This window comes from Xyrauchen texanus, chromosome 15, assembly GCF_025860055.1.
Source record: "Xyrauchen texanus isolate HMW12.3.18 chromosome 15, RBS_HiC_50CHRs, whole genome shotgun sequence".
NCBI lineage: Eukaryota > Metazoa > Chordata > Actinopteri > Cypriniformes > Catostomidae > Xyrauchen > Xyrauchen texanus.
The window spans coordinates 35,024,676-35,044,593 of record NC_068290.1 but is presented as its reverse complement, the minus strand read 5'-3'; the positions used below and the strand labels follow the sequence as shown (position 1 = coordinate 35,044,593).

Genomic DNA, 19,918 nt, shown 5'->3' with positions numbered 1-19,918 from the left:
CCCAAAGCCGGAGTGTATCGCCTTCATTATACAGTCATGGAATATGACCTGCCGGTTAACCTGCCACGGAGCATGGAACACCATACATGAATACTATAAAAGCTGTGGGGCTGCTGAAATACAAGGACAGGGCTCTCAAATTATATATTTTAAAACTAGACACAAGCTCTCGCCACACAAAAGTACAGAGCTCAAACTCCATCTATATACTTGAGCACCATCCAAGCCATGACCTCCAGGCCAATAGCATCCATTTGACATGCTAGAACATTATGCGCTCACATGCTGCAAGTAAGTGTTCAGTCTGTTCAAAAATTAGTTAGAGCGCATTAGCCTTCACATTTTTTTTCCCTTTGAAGAGTCGATTAATTGTTGGCCAGCATCCATATAATTCGTCCTCGCTTCAATTCAAGAGGTCACAGGGAATTCACCTCATTATGGCAAGCCTTTCTAAGAGCAAAACAAGAGTGCTTAACTGTCATCTGAGTGTACACTTTTGTGTAGTGCCCTTTTCACTGGTCTCATCTCAGGTGAAGCACCCTCAGCTGACAGGCTACACCGCGGGCGGGTGCCGATTAGAGAATGGAGGTGCCCACTGGCTGACAAGGAGGTCAGGGCTCAGCCTCTATGATGGTAAGCTAATGAAATGTTGCACTGTTAGCATATGCTCAGGTGCTATGATCCGGGTGCAGCTTTCTTAATCAAAATCATCATGCTAACTGAAGCTTTGATATCGATGTTTAAGAAGAAAGAGCGGTCAACTAAAGACTGGTCAAATAATGACCGATGACCTAGTGTTTAAACTTAAACATAACATTTCTACAGTTCAACGGACCAGTGCGGATGACTTTGAAATGTAGCGAGTTAGTCATAATTAAGGTAGTTAAATGCAGTTGAGCAACACTTTTGGAATTGGAGCAATATATTTTAAATATATCAGACATTTTCCAAAGGTTTTTGCCAAAATTACCCCCACAGCAATATCAGCATGGCTTAAGTTCCCAATCATCGAATCAATGATGGGGTACTTGAATCATTGGACATTTACCAATGACTAAATTTCATTTAACATTATTCTAATTATTGTTATGTCTCTGATGTACAAAATGAAAAGATGAAGCAGACAGTTAAGACTCTTAATCCATCATAACCAACAAAAACAGGCCATATTAGCCGTGAAATACACAATTAGATCACACAAATGCTGTTAATCATACAGAGGACCTTCTACTGTGGTATACACCGATCAGCCACCACATTAAAACTAACTGCCAAATATTGTGAAGGTCCCACTCGTGCTGCCAAAACAGAGCCAACCATCTCAGAACAGCATTTTGAGACTATATTCTTCTCACCACAATTATCTGAGTGTCCGTAGACTTTGTCAGTTTGGAACCAGTCTGGCCATTTTCTGTTGACCTCTCTCATCAACAAGGCATTTCCATCCACAGAACTGCCGCTAACTGGATGTTTCTTGTTGTTTTTTGTTATACCATTATGATAAAATTCTAGGGACTGCTGTGTGTGAAAATTCCAGGAGATCAGCAGTTACAGAAATACTCAAACCAGCCCATCTGGCACCAACAATCATGCCACAGTCGAAATAACGGAGATATTTTCGTCCCCCATTCTGATGGTTGATGTGAACATTAAGTGAAGCTCCTGACCCGTACCTGAACAATTTAAAGCACTACACTGCTGACACATGATTGGCTGATTAGGTAATCACATGGATGATTGTTGGTGCCAGATGGGCTGGTTTGAGTATTTCTGTAACTGCTGATCTCCTGGGATTTTCACGCACAAACATTTCTTGAATTTACTCCGAATGGTGCCAAAAAACAAACAAACAAAAAAAAACATCCAGTTAGCAGCAGTTCTAAAGATGGAAATGCCTTGTTGATGAGAGAGGTCAACAGAGAATGGCCAGACTGGTTTGAACAAAGTCTACTGTAACTGCTCTGTACAATTGTGGTGAGAATAGCATCTTATAGCATGTTATTATATATTTTTTTCACATGACATTGAAGTGATTGCAGTTAATCTTTTCAATCTTTTTTTATTTTTTTTATATGAAATTATTTGTTGTTAATTTTCCGATCAGTTTATGGGGTGGGGGCAGGGTTCGAATTATGATTTCATCTTTGTGGGGGTCTCTTAAAAAAAAAAAAGTAGCCTATAAGCAGGCGTGGTGTGTGTGATAAATAATTGCTTAACACTGCACTTGATTCTTTTGATTTCAATGTTTATTAATACAGGAGTAGAGAAACGAGTAGACTGTCCTCTGATGATGTTTTTTGTTTTTTTTAAATAAACCCGAATTTTGCCAAAGTTGTACCTGATGTTGGTAGCAGTCTTTTTATTTTTGGTGGCATGGTTGCTGGTTCTGAACTTTACACTATTTCTAAAATATTCTAACTGATCCCCCAGCGTGAGTTATTCTAGGTGACCGTTATTTAGAACCTGTCACTTTAATGTTTCCATGGTGACGCATCATTGCTTGTCACGTTACACAGCGCAACCACAACACAGCGCTGAATGAATGATGATCTGCTTTTATGTCATTTTTCCTTTTTATACAAAATATTAACAAATGTATTAGCTATAACATGAAACACTGATATTCCGATTGTCAAATATGTGCAAGTGGATGTGTTTTGTTGTTTAAACGCCTTTATAACGATCGCGTTAAGTTAGTTGAGCTGTATGTGTGATGGGCGGCGCCATGTTATTTTACAACACGTCAATTCCTCAACTTCTCACGAAATACATGAAAGTAAGTGGCCGGTGAACTGGGAGAAGAATAGAGTAAAATGTAAAGCTACTTACACAATGTGTATCTGATATGAAAACGTGTCTTATTGTAACGTAACTTTAATGGAAAGGATTATTATTGCCGCTTCCCTAGACATCAGTGTGTATTTTACAAACTCAAAATATTTTTTGCTAGTACTTATGTGTATTTAAATGTCTGAAACCTAAAATAAACATTATGTGGTTGAAAACACAGAACAGTTGATCTGTCTATGGTTGTGATACATGACAGCAGCACTGAGCGCGTCTGTCTCTGGCTCAGCGCCAGCCAAAGCGGAAAGCACGTTTGAATTTAGCAGTTGATCACGTGATGCACTGACCGTTCTAATCACACCGGTGTTGATCGATCATACGTGCAAAAGGGTTAACATAAACATTGAAGGAATATATTGAAGGAAAAAATGCTTTATTTGTAATTTAAAATAATGGTGCTGATGATTTTTAGAGACCCCCACAGGTGTATGATTTTACTGCTTTCATGGGAGCTCATCCTCTCTCTATGGGAGCTCAGCTCCCACTGGCTCCCACGTAATTCGAACCATGGGTGGGGGTCTTGCAAATATTTTTTCTGGTTTCAAACATTTATATATATGTATATGTTTTAAACCAACTCTCTAAATAAATACGTTCATGCCATATGAATTGTGTACAATAAATATTTTATTATCCAGATATTATTATCAGTTATAATATATAATACAGATTAGAAAACAGCTGAGTTCCTGTCATGCAAATGTAGTTATATTAATTCCGTCACTACTTTTAGGTAGTTTAGTAACTCCCCAACACTGCACTGTGCTTATATTCGAGCAACACAGAGGTAGTGATCTCCTTTAACACGAAAATTATCCAAACACACTTTGATGCAGTATATGAGAAACTTTTTAGCAACACACATGAATTGAAGGAGGGACCCAGCAATATATTGGGGCCAGACTTTTATAGAGAATTGGGGATGGGCTCTTTTTGATGCAACTAACCATTAAGCAACCCCCTGAACACCCTAGAAACTGTACAGAGATATGTTGAAAACTACTCCAAACATCTTAAATAAAAAGCAGCACCCTGGTAACCACCCTGGCTTTAGACAACAATCTAGCTTTGTAAGATACATGGAAGGCTCTCTCTCACACACACACACGCACGCACGCACACAAATGGTCACACATGCACACGTACACACGCAGAGCACTGTAATCAGTCCCACTCCTGTTTGACAGGTGCTTTTGTCATTTCAAAACGTTGAGGCAGAGTGTCTATAAATCACACATGTTCTTATAAGCACCTCTAATGCTGCTAAAAGAGTCCTCAGAAAGACTGTAAGACAGCTCTCACAGATGCAACTTTAACCTCCCAAATGACAGAGTAATTTGCCACCCCTGCAAAACCTCTCCAGCACCAAAAAAACATTTAAGAGGTTTTTCATGGGGAGGTAGAAAGCAAGATGGGTAAGATATACAGTGGGGTTCAAAAGTCTGAATCCACTTGTGAATATGCTTCTATTTATGTTCTTCAGTGCAAGCAAGGCAATCATCCGATTGTTTATATATATATATATATATATACACACACACACACAAACATCGGCCACTTTATTGGGTACACCTGTACATCTACTTATGCGATTATCTTAGCCAATCGATTATCTTAGCCAATCGATTATCTTAGCCAATCGATGTTTTTTGTTTTTCGCACCATTTTCTTTCCACTCCAGAGTTGTGTGTGAAAATCCCAGGAGATCAGCATTTACAGAAATACACAAACAAGCCCATCTGGCACCAACGATCAAAAAAGATCACACTTTTACCCCATTCTGATGGTTGATGTGAACATTAACTGAAGGGCCTGACCCATAACTGCATGATATTTTACATTACAGTGCTGCCACATGATTGGCTGATAAGATAATCACATGAATAAGTAGATGTGCATGTGTACCCAATAAAGTGGCAGGTGAGTGTATACATACATAATAACAATAAACTCAGGAGGAATGTGTTAAAATACAAAAAAGACTGTAAAAGTTACTTATAGTGTTAACAAACCCTACACCATTGTTGAATGTACCATTAAGAGTGTGACATATTTAGAAAATGGAAGAATGAGCCATGAGAGACGGGTGGAAGAGCAAGTAAGGCTTTGAGAAGAAATGTTGTTTCACCCCCATCTGTCTGTACGTGAGGGGAGAGTGAATGCTCATCTCCTGAGATTCCGCTTGGCATTTTCATCACCAATGAAAACCATTATGCCTCATTCTTACAGAGTAGCTGACACAATATATGGAGCCCTGAGAGCAAGACTATTCTTACCACCCATTAAAGACCTGCACACTCAGTTGTGAAAGACTGTTTTACAATCTTACTTGTTCATGTACCGGAAATCAATAGAGACTGCAAATCTTCAGGAAAAGAAAAATGAGAAGCGACCTAGTAAACATGTTCTCCTGCTTTCCGGAAGACAAATAGATGCATCAAAGCAACGACATGCAATTAAAAATACTTGCTGAGTGTGTGGAAATAAAATAAAGACAAATAGTCAGATAATGAAAATCAAATTAGCACATAAAAAAAGAAATAACTGTCCCCCAGCAAGTATACAAGCGTGGCTACATTTCTAATTAGCCTTTAATTGTTATATCCTTTCATTTAGGGGGAAAGAAAAAAAATCATCACTTTTTAATTTGAATGTAACAGAGCATAAACGTTACCTATACATATGGGGGGATTACAACCTCAATTAACCCTCTGCAAATTAAAACTGCTTCTCCCAGCACTTCTCATGGCCGTCTGAGGGATTACGGGTGTCCTCGGCATCTGGGGCCCAAAGGGGGAATACTGCATTCTGGGTATTGTTTTTAAATGATGGGAATGAGGTTGTGGTGTTAAGTTGGGAGGATTGGACATAAGGGACTGTACTTTTAATCTACTTTGCCAGAAAACCACTGTAAGGGCATAACTGACATGGAAGGCCTATTCTCAGAACTCCAATGTGACATGCAAACACTTTAGTTATTTATTAAAATAATTCCACCCTAAACACACACAACTGGTTTGATTTGAGTGCCACAGAGCAACATTTTTCAGGAACTCAACATACAATGTCTTATTCATTGCTGTCTCTGTGTACGGAACTGGGATAGGCACAATTTAACATCCAAACTGCATACTTCCTTATTAATGAACTGGCCTGCAACTGAAAATTAAATAAACACATGCATACATACATAACTCGGAATTCACTTACTGCAAGGTATTAATGGTGATGGGAAAGATGGGAGGCAAATTTCACTATTGGTCTTATGATCAACACTTACCTCCAGATGTTCCAGGATATATGGGGGGTTGGTCATGCCCAGACGGAGCATTGCTCCCTCTGGTATCTCCTTCACCAGTTCCCAGAGCAGAGTTGGCAGGTCAGTACCAATATCTCTGCCGTACGCCCCCGTGTCTTCACTGGTCAGCCAGATCTCACAAACACCCTCTACAAGACAAGAGGAAGCAGTGTTTATTGGATTTTCCAAAGTGAAACATATTTTAGGAATTACATAGCATGCAAAGGCAAATACTTGGTGTTGGTTTCCTAGGCACAAACTAAACATGATGTTCGTTCCAAATCCTAGTTAGATGCCTACCTAGGCTGTATTTTGAGGTCTAACAGGGGTGCTAAAAATGTGAAAATATGGCAGACAAACACAGAGAACCAATTTACTCAAAATTGATTCATTATATGTTTCACCCTTTAAGCAGCGGGCCAGCAAGGAACAAGAATTATCAAAATATTAAAAACTACAGTCTTGACCAACACAAAATAGGTATCGTTTTAAAGCTTAGCAGCTCTACTTTCCAATACATGTAGAGATTATGACCAAAACTGAACAAGTGCTTTGAAATATGCAGACAAATCAGAAGCGTTCAGTTTTGATAATTTATTAAAAAATAATAAAAGAAAAAATGCACTGTACATATTATTGTAATCAGTAAAAACATCAAGCAGATAAAATATCCATTTATCATATGTTGCTGGAAAGCTCTCAAAGAGTAGAATACAACAATTACTCGCAGACAAAATGATGCTTTTATGCAGCATAACTTTACGAAACTGAAGTTGAAACAGAGGTGGTGATTATCTTTCAAACGAGCCCACTTCATTTTTATGTTTTATTTGTTTGGAGAGGCTTTTAGACAAATGGGAATGTTTTGGACACTATGATAAATTCTTTTTGTAATGCTATAACTTTTGATTGCTTTATCGTATCAAATTTTTTTTTCTTAAATACAGTTGACATGATTGGGAACAAAAAAGCTGTTTTCAAGGCCACCTTATTAACACCTAGAGATATGTAATGTCAAATAAGAAAAAAATATAAAACATTATGTATGTCTATGTATTTAATTATTTTAAGTAATTATTTAATTTTAATTCATTTGTCTTCAATAGTCAAATTAATATAAATTAGTTATAATAGCTTTGTGAATGAATGTAATATAATTTAAATATTAAAAGTAAAGAAGTTCAAATCTAATTACATTTCACTACATTACCCTATATGTATATTTGCTATGCATTTTATAATGTTTATTAGAGTATTGTCTTGTTAGCTTTATAATATTTAGGTACACTCTCAGACAAGAGGTTTGTACAGAGAATTACAACTGACAAGTGTCATTTAGTGCATAAATTGAAATGGTGTCCAAGGCCTTGCCCCAGTAAGAACAGCTCTGAAACAAAATTCTGGACTAGCGCCTTTGATAAAAGCAGCCCATATATTCCAACCTCCATGTATTATTTAATGCTCTCCAAAGCAGGAATGGCCACCAGTGAATGGAGAAAGCTCCCCCATTGGATGATAAATCTTCCGAGCTTTCTTAATCAGGCTGTGAGAGACTTAACAAAGGAGACTTTGACCGGGCATTATCAGTCGGGTAGAAAGCCGGCAACGTTTGGCCCATCAATTAATGTCCACGAATCAAACCCGACAAGCTCAGTTGGATACGGCTTAACACGCGGAGCTGTCATTAGGGACACCAAAGCCGTTATGACACTGGTGTGAGTGAATGAGTGTATTTGTGCATTTATAACTGAAATGAAGTCAGAGTTAAGTCCAGATCTGTTGAGATCAAGACTATTAGCTACATAGCTGATGGGTGGCCTTCTGCTTGCATTATTAATCTACTGCTAGCGAATGGGTAGTGAAGGTTTGTCAGCAGATCATTATAATGCCATTGTATTTCAAAGTCATTATTTTTTTTTAAATCTGAATGGACAATTCAGCAGCTCTAATAAGTTGCAGGGGTCAGAGTAAATCTACAGTCTGGATTATAAAGACATTTTTATTTATGTGTGTCATATGGTGAATGGTAAAATTGTTGTAGGGTTCAAATTGATTCTGAAAGACTGTAATAGGCAGAGCAAGTGTTATATCTTAGATGTCAGATTAAGTCATTTACTGTGTTGGGTAGCAACTTGATTTCCAATGTAAAATCTGGATCCTGAAGTAAAACCAGTTGACAACCACTGCTCTAGTGTTGAGTGCTGTTATATGTGTATGTTCTGTTAAATATAGTAGGTTTTTATTATCTATTTGCATTTAAGTTGGGAAAAAAAAAAATATGAAGTAATTTTCTGTGTTGAGTATTTCATTAAAACTACAGCTAAATGCCTTCTAGAGCATTTCAAGTATCAAAAGAGCCCATTAAATAAACACGACAAGTCGGACACGAATAACTGATCTATAATTATACTAAAATTGTTTTAAGCTATTCCACCACGACACACGTAAATATGGGACTGGTGTTGCAGGCTCGATGACTCGCACATAAGAGCACCCAACTCAAAATCACTCAAAATCAATTATTGTTAGGTGACATTGATTTTATGATGGGAAATGATGATGACCAAAGAGCATTCCACAGAAGTTAAGAGTTAAAGTAATAAAGATGAAAAGATTAGGGAAAGGGTGCAAAATAATATCCAAATGTTTGGATATCCCAGTGAGCACAGGCGGTGGAAGCTACACCACACCACCCATGCAATGTCAAGAATAGGCCGTCCCTCAAAACTCAGTGCTCTAACAAAAGAAGACTTGTGAGAGAAGTCACAGAGAGGCCAACAATCACTTTGAAGGAGCTACAGAGTTCAGTGGCTGGGAGTGGATTAATGGTGCACCAGTCAACCAAATCAAGAGCAACGCATAACTCTGGCCTATATGGGAGGGTGGCAAGAAAGAAGCTGTTACTCAAAACTTACCTTCTGAAAGCACATCTGGAGTTTGCCAGAAAGCATGTGAGTGACCCAGCTGCGATGTGGGAGAAGGTTTTGTGGTAAGATGAGACCATGATCAGAGTATGTGAGTGGAGTGGAGCATCAACAATTCCCCCTCTGCACTCAAAGCATTCTTAAATCACTCTGCTCCAGCTCCACTGTTAAAAGTTCAGTTGGTGTTTTACGTTGTTAAAAGTTCAATTCTATTTAATGCGAGACATAATAGCCAAGAGTTAAGATTGAGATGCATTAGATTAGAATGATTATAATTATTATATTAAGATATAATTTATATTATTGACCTTTAGATTTTCTCTCCACATGTGAACGGATTATCATCATGTTTTTTGGACACGTCTTTTAGGATTTCACAACAAACATTTGATCACTCGTGTTCTCAGTCACCATCACATCATTAATTTTCACTATATGACAGTTGACGTAAGAATAAGATGAGACACAAGCATGTACCACACACGTAAATCAATAATTGGGAGCGTGAAAGTATAAAGAGAAAGAAAACTTCACGCTGGAGGTAAAATATTACAATAATATACGAATATTATAAGTGCTGCTAGATCTTACATTCTTTTCTTTTTTTTATCACATTCTTTCTGGTTATATCAGAAATTCCATCTTTCCTTCATGCCAATAGTGTTTAACACTGCTTAACATGGTGAATTATTGCATTAAGGGCCGGTTTACAGGTGTTTTGCCTGTGATGGAGCATTAGTGGAGCGCTCTTGAAGCGAGAGAAGACAGTGACGCTCCGATTGTTTAAAAACCCGCTCCTCGCTCCAAGCAAAATCATACCACTCCACTCCCAATCCACTCACATACTCTGACCAAGATAGAGCTTTTTGGGCAAAACTCAAAGCGCTATGTGTGGTGCAAATCTAACACTTCCTATGCCTCAAGACACACCATCCCTACAGTTAAGTATATTGGTGGCAGCATCATGCTGTGGGGATGCTTCTCATCAGCAGGGACTGGGCATCTTGTTAGAACTGAAGTAAGAATGGATGGAGAAAAATATAGGTAAATACTGCAAAAAACAGTAAAAAACTGTTTGCTAAACATTTGCTAAAAAACTGAATTTTCAGAGGAAATTCACCTTTCAGCATGAGAATGATCCCAAGCACAAGGCCAAAGCAACATTCGAGTGGCTCAAGAACAAAAATATAAATGTCCTAAAGTGGCCTAGTCAAAGTACTGATCTCAATCCTATTGAGAATCTGTGGCACAATTTGCCACCCAACCAACCTGGAGCAAATCTGCAGAGAAGAATGGGCCAAAATCACTTTGTCAATGTGTACAAAGCTGGTACATATGTACCCCAAAATACTACATGCATATATATATACAGACCAAATTAGAAGGATTCTACATATTCATGCTGTAGACAGCAAGTCTTCTGTATGGTGGTAGATAATTTAATTTTCAATTGGGAGGGGTTGAGCTGATTCACAGGAAGCAAGGTGAAACATTGCCAAACCTGCAGTGCACATTAAGCTCAGGTGAGGTGATAATGAGGGAGCTGTGTGCTGTCCACCCTCAAAGGTGTAGCATTAATACATCTAAAGACACACTCTTTACATCACTCAATGTGGAGGTGATGGCATGGTCGAGCGCCCATCTGGAGAGAGAGAAAGCGCAGCAACAGCGCTTCAAGGCACTCTTTCTAAGCCAAGGGGAGGACCAACGGGCATAGCGGAGCTTGGTGCCTCAGGAGGTGGCACACACCACAACCCTGGTAGCAGCGAACCCCGACGTGTTGCTTGCGAAGACGCAAGGCTCAAGACGATCCGGAGGGCTTTCTGGAGCTCTTTGAGCACATGGCCCAAGCTCTGGAATGGCTGTGGGTGCAATGGGCAGTCCAGTTCTTACCGCTGCTGCCCAGGGAGGCCCAACTCGCAGCCCAACAGCTTCTGGTCGACAACCTCTTGAGGTACACCGATCTGAAGAAAGCCATCCTACAGCAGGTTGGCCACAATCTATGGGAGCATGTCACCAATCTCGTGGAGCTAGAGCAATTAATCTCTTGACTACTGAAAGGATCGGTGGAGTGGGTCCATTGCCACTGCCTGGCGTCGATGGATGAAAAAGTACAGTTGGCGGAGGACAATTTAGCTCTCTCTATGTGGTCCCACTCTTTCCCATCCACAGTCCCTTCACCGCCTACCTTCTGACCCATCCCGTTCCCCCAGAAACGGTGGAACAATCCCCCGAGACTGTTGCCCCAGCCTCGGGGGTGTATTAATCATCAATTTTCTCTCTCCCCGGGCTCTGATATTCTTCCTCTCAGGTGTATGTCCTTACCACTTTCTCTCTCCCCAGATGGGCACTCAACCACACCCTCACCTCCACACTCAGATACATACACAAAGATTCGATAACACTCAACATTACATATCAATGGAACACCTTTTATTTTTGCTCAGTTACCATCTTGTACAATTCACTGGACTATTTCTACTAGGACTAAACATCCCATCCAAAATGATTCCCAATGTATAAGACTACTGAATCAAACAACAACAAAACAGATGATGACAAAGATTGATAATTAAGCAAAAAGATATAAAAGGCTGTGCTATATTATTTATGAATACAGTCATGGCTAAAGTTCATTGTTATGCACAGCATTAAAGGTGACATTAAAGGTATTATTTTAATCAATGTTTATACTTTCTCCAATCCCAGCTTAATGTGCACATACAACTATAAGTAAGCCATTAGATTTCCTCACAAAATGTAAATATTGTGGAGCTGTCAGAACTTTGCTCTGTCTGTATGAGCATCCAGACAGCAACCACTAAACATAACTAAAGTTTCCAGGACTATCTGTTTATCTGACCGATGAAAGACGGGGAGTGTTTGTAAACCAATCTCAGAACTGACATAAAGCAAATTTACATGCATACCAATATGCTTGTAACTATATATATAAAAAAAAAAATATGAAAAATTTGTATAAAAACTTTGTTAAAAAATAATAATAAAAATACATAATACATAATACTTACATAAGATTTTAAATAATGGGCTATATACTGCTTTTGATTTCAAAACATAAACAGGCATGCACACAACACACCAATTAAATTGTCTGTAAAGGTGTTTATATGCAACATGAAAAACAGGTTATGGGCACAAATCTATGTGTGCCCATCGCTTTTTTGCTTTAACCGTTTATGATCTTACACAAAACAATTAATGACATATAAGCGGTTTACAAGACCTTCCATTTTGTTGGATTATTAAGCATAATGGTTGTAAGAATGAACATGCAAACACACTAATTTATGCGATTATGTCTGGTGTCACAAGAGACTCTTAAATTCCACACTTCACCTTTAAGCAAATTCATCCAATACAAGAGAAGCACTAGCTACTATATACTCGCAGAGAGCAAGACTTTAATACTTTTTTTCCATGGGTGCTCCCCTATAAAAGCAAGGGTCATTATGTTGGTTCCAACAAATGTGACATTTCTTGCCACAAAAAAATACCATAAACATAAACCACGGTCATTGGCGACAGCTTCAGTCGGACCGGGCTACAGCACTATGGGACATGTAATCATGTAACCCACAAAACAGAGTCAATTAACCCGGGAGACGCAGCAGGGCAGCTGTCATTTAGCCTACAGGACAAACAGGACGTGGCCACATTGCCCTGTGCGTTTCCATTACCTGAACCCTTGTTAAATATTCCCCAGCTGGTGGCCTATGTCATGAATTGATGTCATCCATGTATGGGGCTGTTCCTTTTTCCAGCAAAAGAGAAACAGTGGAGGGAGAGTAAAAACCAGGCGAGGGATGGAAATAGGTGCGGTGTGGAAAAGTGTCCCTCTTCTGGGGTGGGAGCGGTGGACACAAGCAGCGTGAATGTGTCAGGACATCACTGGATCTAGAGTTCAGCTGCAATGGCACAGGCTACAATCCTGTCTTTCCTGCAAATAAATGCATTACTCCATTCTCTTTGCTCTAGATTTTCCCATACAAGCCCAGCTCTACAGGAAACCCAGGGTCAGAGAGTTTGCGTATGACCGACAGTATCAGAACCTGACCAAAACAGGGCTTCAAGCCACCATGGTGTGTCCTTAAGGATGTTCAAAACTACATGTTTCATGAAAAAAGCCATGTAAAATTAGGTTGGTTTCAGGTTAACCTGGATCTGATCAAATGCATTCCTTAGGGGGCATTAAAATTGGATACGTTCATGTGTTCAACAGGACATAGCACACCAGAGTGGAACTGAAACGCAAGGGTCCCAAGAAACAACTAGCCATTCGCCATGACAACTAGATTGCGTCCCAAACCCAGCCATGGAGTGCCCTGAAAAAACATAATCAGGATTTGGAAACATCACACTGGCCAACTAAACAAGCCTTGAAAAATAAGGCTGCTTTTGGGTTCACCTGATCCGACAAATTTGTTCACATAGGGCAAAATTATTGTGTTCAAAACCACTACTCGACTGTTGTTGCGCGACCAGTTGACAATCATAAACCAAATCTAGTCCTTGTAGCCTAGAGCTCAATAGGACTGCATAACAGTGCTATAGCTCCAACCCCTGCTGCTCTCCATCTGCTGTCTCTCTGCCTGGTGCGTGTCATCTAAACCCAGTTGCGTAAGTCGCACTGCAGCATCCCGATTCTCTCCCATATGCCATGAGTGCTGAGAGGAACCTCCTTTTGAAGCACACGCTTTGAAGAACATGTCAGAGCCAATCAGTTTAACTTGATGGGAAATTGATTAAACTGCACTGTAGAAGGTGGGATAGTGTTAAAACTATACATTTAACGCTTAAAACAGATGTTTCAAGAAGCAAGTGAAAATAAAGCTAAATTGTTAATTGGCTTTTAAAACACTCATCTCAAGCTGAACTGTGCTTGGTCTTTCAGGCACTGACATATGAATAATTAATATCATAGAATGCTTTTAAAAGCATGTTGTGCAAACACAGTAAAGTGCCTCTCTGGTTTAGAAAGTAAGGCCGCAGTGGAGCTTCAGTCTAACGTGTGTGAGAGGGTGTGATCCCTACAGTCCTGACACATCTTATTCTTACCGTGATAACTGAATGTTCTCCAGGTGTTTTCAGCTCTTGCTCTCTAGCTTTTAGGGACATACATATCATCCTCCATCTCACCAATTAAGGACTGTTGACGGTGGAAGTTTTGCGACATATGCAGTGAACATACACCGACACAACATTAAAACCACCAACCTAACATTGTGCACCATGTGCACCATGGCTACCAGTGTTCAGAATGCTGCTCCACCACCACATTCAGACAGGTTTAAATAGCCCAGACTATCTAGCATAGCTTACTGTTGACCCTCTATACCACCATCTGTGTACAGAGGTATTCATCCATCAAACCCCTCCTCCAGCTTTGATTAGCATGCTACAGTATTAGGGTGGGGTGGAGGGGAAAAGGTTGCGTGTCTTGTCTGCATATTTACAGCAATTATCAGTCATGCCCCATCCACTGTTCCAGGATACCCTCTCTCTCGCTTTAGCTGTTTTTCATAATCCTCCCTAGTGTTATTTTGCTCAATCTGCATGATAAACATTCCCTAACCGTGGGCGATAGTCCTACTGCCTCTATATATCTTTATTCACGCTCAGATTAGCTTAGGCTCTAGGCACTTTCCCCTCCCGACTGTCTTCCCCTTTTCACCACATTGGAGAGCTATAATCCAAATTACAGTGTTCACCTAAGTACACACAGGGATAGCTCAGTGAAAAAAAATTCAATATTTCCTCATACCGAAGTGTATTCTTCTGTGAAAAAAATAAAATAAAAAATAAAACATAAAAGTGGCCCATACAATGCAGTACAAATGGCAACACCCCCAAAACATATAATCATCGCAGCCTTTGAACGTCCTAAGGGCACTTTCTAGTTTACCACATCTTCGTTCCATAAATGTGCATGCAAAACAATAGTTATTTTAGGCTGTAAATTTATGTACAGTGTAACAAGCAATACTAACGGTTCAAAAGCCACAATTTCCTGTTCAATCACAAGCTTAGGCATCACAAAACAGAGAGTACATAGAATTACCGGTGTGTGAACTCGAAGGGCTTTGATGTTCAATGCTAAAACACTCTGCGTAGTGGTACAGCGTGTCACACAAAAGCTTTCTTCTGATCAAGCGGGGACTGCAATTATCAGAACTGATGTGCTGTATGTGATGCCATAGGAGTAGATAAGCTGTCAGAGTGTTTATAAAAGACATGTTGAGACAAAAGAGCAAACAGACAACTATAAGAATACAATTACTTTGCACAGTTTTGAATATTAACTGCTGACGAAGGTCTACTATTTAAAAACAGTTTTACAGATAACATTGTAAAACATGTATTTTTCCCCCCGTCAGCACATTATTGTGGTGAAAATTAAATAGTATCCAAGCAGCAGTTGTGTGATGATTCTTATGAGCTTTATATGAGAGATAGAAAGAGGGTGTAAGAAAGAGTCCTTAGTGTGTCTGTGGCCTGCAGCTCTCAGGTTCGATTAATGATGTCCTATATCAGATAGACGGAGAGTTGGGCTGAATTGGTGGCCAGTGTTTCTGTCATAAGAGGACAGAAAAAAAAAAAGAGAAGACAAGGAAATTATTTGGTGAGACAACAATGAAATACAAGATGACACTTTTAGAGCTGGAAGACTTTGGAATAGCAAATTTGACTAGACTGAAGTGAACTAATTTAGACAAACATACAACCGAAGGTAACAAAATAAGTATAACATATTACACATTTCAAATCAATCGCATGCGTTAACAGATTTACTGTACCAATATTGACATTAGACTTTGACATTTTATTCAGCTCCATGTGAGTTCAAACACTGGTTATAATAGGGCAAAACCTTTGCAATGTGTCCAGGGCCTTTACACTGACACGTAAACACACATCAAAAATGCACAATAGTGATTCCATGTCAATGATCAAGTGATGGAGAGAGGACCTCTTAACCATATTTATTGTACAGAAAAAGCCCAGATAGAACCTGTCAAAAGCTGCATTTACATGATTCACTAGAGTGTAGAATCAGTGTTTCACCGGCGCTGTGTTGCCCTTCCATCTTATCGGACAATCTGGATGAAGTATCATTTACGTGCACAGTGTTAGCACTCTTTTCATAAACAATACTTTTCATGTTGAGTTCAAAACAGCACAAATCATGTGAATGCGACTTCACGATTGCTGTAGTAAAGTGAATTGACACGCTAGCAATTGTGAAGGATGAGGATTTAAGATATGGATACATATTACAATGGACGAAACCTATTAGAAATAGTTATTTCAATTAATCAGCCTCCCACTTACACTTTGGGAAACATTTAGTGTTACTTGAATTGGTGCTATTGTAGTGCAGTTTTATATTTATTCTGTGGAATACTGCAAAATGTTAATTAAACATTATTGTTATATATTCTTTTCTTTTCTCAGAAAGAATTAAATGCAGTTTGACAGAAGTATACAGAGCTAAAAATCTGTAATTAATCACAATTACCTTAAAAATTGTGATTAAACATGTTATTCGACTGACAGCACTACTGTGTGTGGTTCTATATATATATATATATATAAACCTTTAAGTTCGAATGTCAAAAGACATCATTTTATCTACTGATATTGCTGTAAATACCCATGGACCAGTGGGATGTAACACGTTTAAAAAATAAAAATAAAAAAAACCAGCAATTGCAGTCCCTGAAGATTTTTGGTAAAAATCATATTTTCCCCATATTTTTAATACATTGGTCTTAACATTGGTCTTAACACTGGCATATCTACACTGCTGTCCCATCTCACATCTTCTGTGAGCCGAGCTACCTGTCAAAACAAACCTCTCCATCGCCGCTCTGAAGAGGCACCACTGGCCGATACATTTCAATGTTGCAAGCCAATTAACTGGCAAAGAAATGCACAGTGCCTCTGCAATTTGTAATAATTAGCACTGAATTAAACAAAAAAGTATGAACATGTACACTACCGGTCAAAAGTTTTGAAACACTTGACTGAAATGTTTCTCACAATCTTAATAGTCTTTTGATCTGAAGGCATATACTTAAATGTTAAAAATTATAATTGTGCCAACATATTAATTTAATTACAAAACTATTTTCTTTTTTTAAATTTAAGGTTTTGAAATGGATGAATTTGACCAAATAATAAAGAAAATCAGACAATAAGTGCCCAACATAGATGGAAACTCCTTCAATACTGTTTAAAAAGCATCACAGGGTGATGCCTGAAGAAGTTGGTGCAAAAAATGACAAGAGTACATAAAATATAACACAGATTTGATTTTTTTTGGATTTCTTTAGTCACAACATAATTCCCATATTTCCATTTAAGTTATTCCATAGTTTTGATGATTTCCCGCAATCAGAATATAGTGTACAACAGAGAAGTCTGCCAACAATTCACAATAACAAGTTGAATGTTGGTCTGTTTCTTACAAGTTATATCAGGGCTTCCTTTGTTGCTTTAGCATCCCTTTTGTGTCCCACATAGGGCTGAAATGATTAGTCGACGTTATCGACAACGTCGACAGTAAAAAATAAATTAAAAAAAAGGGCAAAACTTGCGTGCCGAGCATCTTTAAAGGAGACACCCAGGCATTATTTCTTAATTTCTAAATAAGTATAATCTGCAAAACTGGCATTTATCTGTGCGGTCAGCGCCTCTTCTATGAGTCGTGTGAGGAGACAAGATCTAAGGGGGACGAGGTTGAAACTGCACCCGGCTGCAACTAGTTACAAAAATAAAAAGGAAATGGAAAATGCACACAGCAGCAGTCACTCTCGGGTCTCAGGAGGTTAAAACAAACAAACGAGTGTGTGGAGTGGGTTAAGCCAAAATAGTATCCTTAGAAATGGAATAACTAACTGACACTACAAAGAAGACTTGCTTATTTTAGATACATAACAATTGTCTGGGACTATACCAAATATGCTCATGTGTAGTTTAGGCTAATATAAAAGGTGTTTATTTTAACTGGTTTTGAGATCTTGCTAAATTTACATTAAAACCTTTTTCTGTGCACAGAAGAACGCTAATTAACAATTATTAGTGAATGAAATCATCATCATTATTATTGTGAACTTCAGGTCTAGACGCACAAATGTTTTGGTTTCTAGCCGTTGATTCTGTCTGATGTGATTGAAGGCATAAATCACAGGGTCATTGTTGCCCATGTGTGTGACTGAGCCATAGCAAATAATCTGGGACATTAAATTCCCTCCATTTCCTCTGTATTTTGCTATCGCACAGTTACCCAGGAAATGTAATTGCAAATCGCTCTCACAATAGCCTGCATTTGATTTGTCACCCCTGTCTAAAGCAAAGTGGGAGAGCAGTTGAACGAAAACTTAAACATCACACAGATTTTACATTTAACAAAATAAAAATTACATAGTGTGTTCAACACAACAGCTTCAAAAATGGCAAAAGGCTGGTCAGAGTGAACAAATCCTAAAATATGTCTTCCTAAATCTCTTTGATGAGGAATTATGTTTTGGGCCTAATAGCCTTGTATTTAGTGTTATGGTGCGTTCACATATAACGCAAAGAACATTTTCGCCTCACATTGCTTGCATGAGTTTGACCACTGGATTTTAAGTGTTTAAACTTAAACTTTGTGTTCCCTCTTCTCTTCCGGAAAAGGACAGGAGGAGGGGCTTCTACGACTTGGTTCATAGTAAAGTACAACCAATAGCTGGAATCAAGTAGACGCGCAACCTCAGAACCTTCAAACAAATCATTCGTGTGTAAAGAAATGTGTTTCTAGATCTGCCCCGGTCAACTGCATTCAAACAGTATATTCAGGACAGCTCTAACTTCTTTCTTTGATCTGAAGGAACTGGATGGGGTGGGGGGAGTTGAGGGAATCATATATGATAATCACATGTATGTCTATATGTCTAGCACACTAGGGCTGTCAAAATTGCTCAAAAATGACATTCGAATATTCCCTCTAAAAAAAACACATATATTCGAACTATTCGAATATCTGGTTGCGCATTTGGTCAATGACGCGCATTACGTCAATAACAGGACAAATTAATACAAAGAGACATAACTATTTGTATAGGTAGTTTATTTAAGTTTAAACATATTTGACAACGTATTACCTACACAAAAACAAGTAAATCAACTAATGGCCAAGACCTCACTCTCGCTCGCACGCGCATGAGCACTCTTTCTCTCTCTCTCGCCCTCACGCTCTCTAGCATAACGGTTTAAAAGAACAACAACAATAAACAAATGTTGAGTGCTGATCAAGAGTTTTGTGCAAGCAATATAAGGTCGCGACTCTTGTCCCAAATATAGCAGGCTTCATTCAGTGATTAAAACAAATTATTAACATTAATTGAAGTTTTACAGTATATAGAACCGATATTGAACGCTCCGAGCGAGCTGTGCTGTGGTAAACATGGAACTTTTCCTTGACATGAAACGGTAAATAATCAAACCAGTGGAAGCCTGCAGTGCATGAAACTGCTGTATCTAACCTACCTTATTCATGCAACATCTATTCAGTCAGTACAGTAGCCTTACATTTTAGTCATGTTTCTGTTTAACGTTAAATAAAATGAGGCACACAATTCCGAGAAATGTGACAACAAAGACCCCTCAGGCAGCACGCCCACTCGCAAAGCAGACAGCCGCACATCTGCTACCGCGGGCGCGTTTTTTTTTCCACATTCGAATATTAATTTTCACCTTCGAATTTCTGTTTTTTAAAACTATTCGAATATATATTCGAATTTAGAATATTCGTTGACAGCCCTATAGCACACATACATGCTCATCA

General features: G+C 38.7%; 1 protein-coding gene across 1 annotated transcript in view; it reads right to left on the bottom strand.

Moving 5' to 3' along the window:
* The window catches only part of LOC127655601 (threonylcarbamoyladenosine tRNA methylthiotransferase-like), a 483,546-nt gene that overhangs the window by 214,145 nt on the left and 249,483 nt on the right, over positions 1–19,918 (bottom strand). The window contains exons 8-9 of the mRNA XM_052143491.1: positions 10,339–10,349; positions 6,128–6,294 (exon numbers count right to left, since the gene is read on the bottom strand). Coding sequence (XP_051999451.1) covers positions 6,128–6,294; positions 10,339–10,349 — 178 coding nt within the window. The remainder of the gene's footprint in view (positions 1–6,127; positions 6,295–10,338; positions 10,350–19,918) is intronic.